Genomic DNA, 5,602 nt, shown 5'->3' with positions numbered 1-5,602 from the left:
TTTTCAGCATTGTTGTTGGAGACTGGTTGTGTTATTTCTACGTAAACTACTAGGTGTATTTTAATTTCTCTACTCTTCTTTCAAAAATGTACCCATGTTAAATGTTTCTATGGACCAAGTGCTTACACAAGCAAATATTTGCTAATATATTAATATCAACAATGCCATTTACTGGTATTAAGAACTAAATTTCATGTTCAGCTTTCGTGTTGTTCTGAGAGATAACTAAGACACTGAAAATCAATAGTCCATTACAGGAAAACTGCAAGGATGCAACTAAATGACAATTACTAAGTGTATACAATGTTACAAAGATAATACAAAATGGAGATTATTATGCCATGGAAACCAAGTTAGAATTACTTTCACTCAGCCAAAAACCTATAAAATATGAAAATGAAATCAATTTAAATGTCTTCCATTTCATTTTCTGAGAGTCAGTTAATGGACCAATCAATGAATCAGCTCTAAAATGCTGGTCGGTTTTTGGGTGCCTAGGAAAAATAATGAAACTACAGTACATAGTGGGTATATCATTTTTTGTCCCACTGTCCCTTGGGAAGATTATGCGGCCTTTTCCAAATATTTCCCTTCCACAACGTATTTGAGCTCAGCTCTTTGTACTCTTTTGTTATCCCTCTCAGCTCTCCAGAAGATAACACATACACACAGGACGATTAAATATAACCCATCTGCTTTACTCTTTCAGTATTTACACATGATCATTTTACAGCAATATTACTTTAGATTTATGGCATCTGAACAATCTTTTTACCTATCAAAAATATACAAAAATAAAATCCCATCTGTTTCTACCTATATCACAACTGTCATCAGTCCATTGCTTCTGCTGCGTGTTAGGAAGAGGTACGCGATTTCCTGTTCCGCTTTGCTCGACGTGTGGCCGGAAATCGGATGAACTCAAAGTGTTTGCTTTGGTCTGTGTTGGGGAAAGGCGGCGGGCCTGTGTGAAGCCTCTTGATGAAATGAACCTCTCTCTGGTTCTCCCTCGTCTTGGAGGCTTTGATGGGCCTCCCTTTCCTGGTGAAAGCCACATACCAGCCCTCATACTTGGCATTCTGGAAGGCTGTGTAATTGTTCTCCAGTACAATCTCCGTGAAGATACAGTCCCTGCTCCGGCCGTTGGGCTGCGTGAGGAGAAAAGGGACTTTATGTTAAAGCTGGACAGATTTCAGATTCGTGCACATGCACATCAAACAGAATGAGCATTGGATTTCAAGAACTAGCAGCCACACCACTAATATCTACACAAATTAGGCAATTGTGAGCTCACACAGCTTTTTAAAATGTCAATGTTTAAACTAAGTGTGACTATGAAAGACAAAATAACACATTTGCCCTTTTACAAATGAGAAGTTGAAAGTGTAAGTAATAAAACACATTCAGACAGAGTCTGCACACCACCCTTTAGGCATTTTTTCTGTCTGTTTGAAGAATACAAACTATAAAAATGTCCACTTTTTAAGAAGTAGATTGATACTGAGAACAACAACCCTATGACCAATCGTTTGTAAAATACTTATTGTTTACAAAGAGAAAAGATTAACACCACTATTGCTGTCTTTGCATTAAATAAGAGGTGTGCTATTTCAAGCTAACCAGCTTTTGTTTAGCTTAATCGTTAGGACGCGCACAAAAGGCGGCTGTTGTTCAGTAGGTAAAGTGGGTTGTCCATGAACCAGAGGGTTAGTGTTTTGATCCCCGTAATGTGCCACATGTCCTTGAGCAAGACACCGAACCCCCAGTGTGAATGAGTGTGTGCTTGTGTGAGCGAATGGGTAGATGTGTCTGTGACTGTAAAGCGCTTTGAGTACCAATAGGTAGAAAAGCGCTATATAAAAACAAGGCCATTCACCAAAAGAGTAGTATCAATCAACTAATTTAATGTCCAACTTTTTGTTTTGTGTGTTTGAGTTTTGTAAACTAGCAAAGAAATATCATGTTTAGGAAAGCCAACATTAATGAACAACTTTAATGCTTAATACAACTCTTGATACCAGCAAGTGGCAATACTCTGTATTCATCAACCAAAAGTGGAAAATGGAAGAGTTACTATTAGCTAGTAGGTAGGCTCGGCAGCTAGGAAGAGCTACAATTAGCTGAAAAGCTAAGACGCTAGGAGGGGCTACTATTAGCTGGGAGGCTAGGAAGCTAGGAAGGGTGTCAAACTATCATTCAGAGGGCTCTCCTGATTCATACTGCTCAGTTGCTTTTATTCATTTCAGATGATTGTGTTGTTGTAAAAAATATTTGTGCATTTGAAAGTTCAAACTGCAATTTGGTCTCATTTAGCATTACTGATAAGGGCTGTGTATCATTTCATCTATTTCTTGGCAAGAAAACAAGGGTTAGCGTGCTCCCTAAAAATACAAATCTCCATTTCCTTTTTGAACTACCATACAGCCAAATGTAGGTATATGACTAACACTTTAAACCTGCAATACTATCAACAGAAATAACCATGGCTGAAAGTGGAATAGCATCATATTTGACTAGTTTGCAGTTCATAGTTTTCTTTTCCGAGTGTCCTTCTGACGTCTAAAGGACATTACAGCATCCACAGTTTCAACACCTCAGAGCCCTGCTGAGAAATAGATTTATGACTTGTCACGTCAGCCAGATATGTGAATCTATCTTTTCCATTTCCATGAAGGAAGTGGAGAGTTGACTTATGACCAAACAGACACGGGCAGTGCACGCTGGGAGGGTATTATCCCCCTGTTGCTGTCAGCCGTGTCCAAAAGGACTGGGTAACCATCACTCAGCATGTGAGTATTCCTTTTTTCCAGTAGTACATCATGTCCTGGTGTGACTGACAAGTTATGAGGCTACACTGACAATGGACGGGAGCTTTATTGCAAGTGCTACAGTTGTTTCACAGTGACGTGGCATCTGATCTGGTTATAATCCTCAAAGGTTAAATAAGAAGAAAAACACAAGATTTCCTCTGCGGTGTTAATGTTTAAATAACTTGCTTAACATAATAGAGACTATTTTACACAATATCGGCTTACAACAATAGAATCTGTGTGCTTAATTTTACCATGCTGCAACTACAGTTTGCTTTTTACCTTGTTCTCACATTTCCCTAATGTTTCAGTATCTGCAGACATCATCACCTGTGCTTTCAAATGAATTAATTCAGAAATATTTATTGTACCTTTCCAACAAGTTTCCCCTTCCGGTTCATGCAGAGGTAGTGCCCACTTTCTGCACCTCTTATCCTCACTCGACTGCCGAAGGTGTCCGTCTCGACGAACAGGCGAGCTGCAAGAAATAGAGGAGGAGTCATGGGACTGAGCAATACACCACCGGCAACCACAGACTCGTTTTTTTCTTTAAGTTCTGTGTAATATCCCATACACAAACTATGCATACAACCATGCCCTTCCTCTTTGGAAAATCAAATATCATTGAGACTAGATACTGATATTCAGCTCTGAAGTTCTGATTTACTGAGGAATGTAAGCTATAAATCTATACTCCATATATACATGGGCAATATTTGTCAGCTGTTCTATTTTGCTGCATGTTTGTAGTCCTATAAGAATGTGCTTTTTCTGATGGGTGCAGTTTTGAACGTCAATTGTCTGTTAAGCCAGACTGACAGCATAAACTGTTAAAGTCGATGGACCAATTGATTAAACAAATGTTATCACTATACATTAAAGAGTCCTATTGGAATATACATCCCCAATTGATTTTTTCCTGCAGTTAATAATAGCCACTAGGCATTACAACAGCCTTGTGTATTGAGGCTGCGGAGACAAAGGGCTTGTCCTAATCACCCAGTAATTTGCCAGACGATGGCTTCATGGATACAGCAGGGAGGCTGAATTAACATATAAGCCTGTAAACACCTCACAGAGGGAGGGACAGGCAGGCTGGAGGTGAAACTGCTGGTTGTGCCCGAGGACGTCGGTCCTCAGTTGGGGGCTTTGTGGTGATGCCTGAGATTTTCACTTAATTCCTCTGAACGCATATCGTAGTCATCTGTTGCAGGCCAGTGCACCAAGTTCTACAGAAAATCTTATAACTTGTAAGAGCTCTCGTACTGGAGATGCTGCTGGCCAAGTTTAAAATAAATGTAAAAAATATATATGTATATATTAAATACAAGGCCCAGTGTGTCTTAATAATTATCTGATAAGATAATCAGGTATTGGTATATCCCCAAAAAATAAAAGCAAAAACAAATTCAGCTGGACTTGTTGAATGCTTCTTATTAATTAAATACAGCCACAAATCACCCAGTGTTCCTTTAAAAAAAATATTGTGGGAAAAATCCAACTAAAAATACACATATATTAGAACTGTTCCTCAGATTGTGGCTCTATTCCACCTCCAGCCTAGTCCTCCCTCACCGTGACCCTCACCATATTAATGTTATTTGCAGATATTCTACAGAATAACAAGTCTGTATTTAGCTCCTGTTGCATAGTAGAAGACTGACATATCATTTCCATACATTTGGATTAAATAGTTGACCGGCCTGTATCTTTTCTCTTAGGTTTTCAGGTTTGGGTGTAAAGGACAAAGAATTACGTTAAGGGCCCCCAGGCACGGGGCCAGTTCTTACCGTACGTGTTTCCATCCTCGGCGGTGGCAGTGACCCTTTTGCCCTGAATCTGGACGTGTTTCCCGCTGGTGCGACTGTAGAGCTGGTAAACCCTGACCTGTCTGCGGCTGAGCTGGTCCGTCACTGCGCCCTGCGTCCTCACATACTGGTTAAAATTAGGAGACGGGTGATTCTCCCCCTTTTTTATACAAAGGGAAAAATAAAATACATATTTTTGTCTTTCTAGAGAAATATAAATCGGGTATCCCCCCTATATCTTGATACTTTAAACTAATTATAGGTTGTGTTTTACGCAAAATCAGTGGACTATTTTACAATATTGTCAAAGGTCTTTATGCGCTTACCTGAGCGTGGCACCACAGCACGAAAAAATGAAACGATCTGCAGAGGCAACAAAAATATGTAAGTAAATTAAAAAGTATGCATGTTGTTTTTTCACATTTTTTTACGATTTTTGTTTTCAGTCATACAATCACAGTCAGTCTCCTCACATGTAAATGCAGCGCTGGTTTATTCCATACATTCTCCTCGTTATTTCATCCGATTAAGAAAGAAGGGATTCTTGAGGCAGATAAATCCCAGAAGGATGCGGTAAATAAATCCAGCAGTTCCCACAGTGTTTGCATGTGCTCTCCTGAACTGTCCATCCACAGCCACAGAAGTCTCGCAGTTATTTCCCCTCAGATTTATCAAAAAGCCTGCGCAAGAAGCTGCGCGTCACAGGGACATACATCCATTATTTAAGTATATATATATGTATATATAAAAGAAAGAAGCTCTTTTTTCTTCTTGTTGTCACATCACTGTGGACCCCGGTGTGCGTCTCCTTGAGTTAATTCCAGGTTTTAAAAAGCCCTCTGTCTCACCGGCACCCGGCTGCTCACTGGTTAAATGTTGAAAGCCAAAAAAAGTCCCTCCCTGAAATCTTTTTATTGTGGGTGGGCGCAGCCACAGGAGCCCTAACGATGATTTAATAGGGATACACGTTCAGAAAAAAAAGAG

General features: G+C 39.7%; 1 protein-coding gene across 1 annotated transcript; it reads right to left on the bottom strand.

Moving 5' to 3' along the window:
* Window positions 1–857: 857 nt before the first annotated feature.
* fgf17 (fibroblast growth factor 17) lies at window positions 858–5,123 on the bottom strand (the record flags this gene model as incomplete). The annotated part of the gene is made up of 5 exons (XM_084551783.1): window positions 858–1,148; window positions 3,182–3,288; window positions 4,601–4,778; window positions 4,945–4,981; window positions 5,092–5,123. 5 exons carry the CDS (start codon window positions 5,121–5,123, stop codon window positions 858–860), a joined length of 645 nt encoding a protein of 214 aa, XP_084407909.1.
* Window positions 5,124–5,602: the final 479 nt, after the last annotated feature.

The sequence above is a fragment of the Chelon labrosus genome, assembly GCF_963514085.1.
Source record: "Chelon labrosus genome assembly, chromosome: 9".
In the NCBI taxonomy this organism is placed as follows: domain Eukaryota; kingdom Metazoa; phylum Chordata; class Actinopteri; order Mugiliformes; family Mugilidae; genus Chelon; species Chelon labrosus.
The sequence above is the reverse complement of the archived record's forward strand: the minus strand, read 5'-3'. Positions and strand labels throughout refer to the sequence as shown.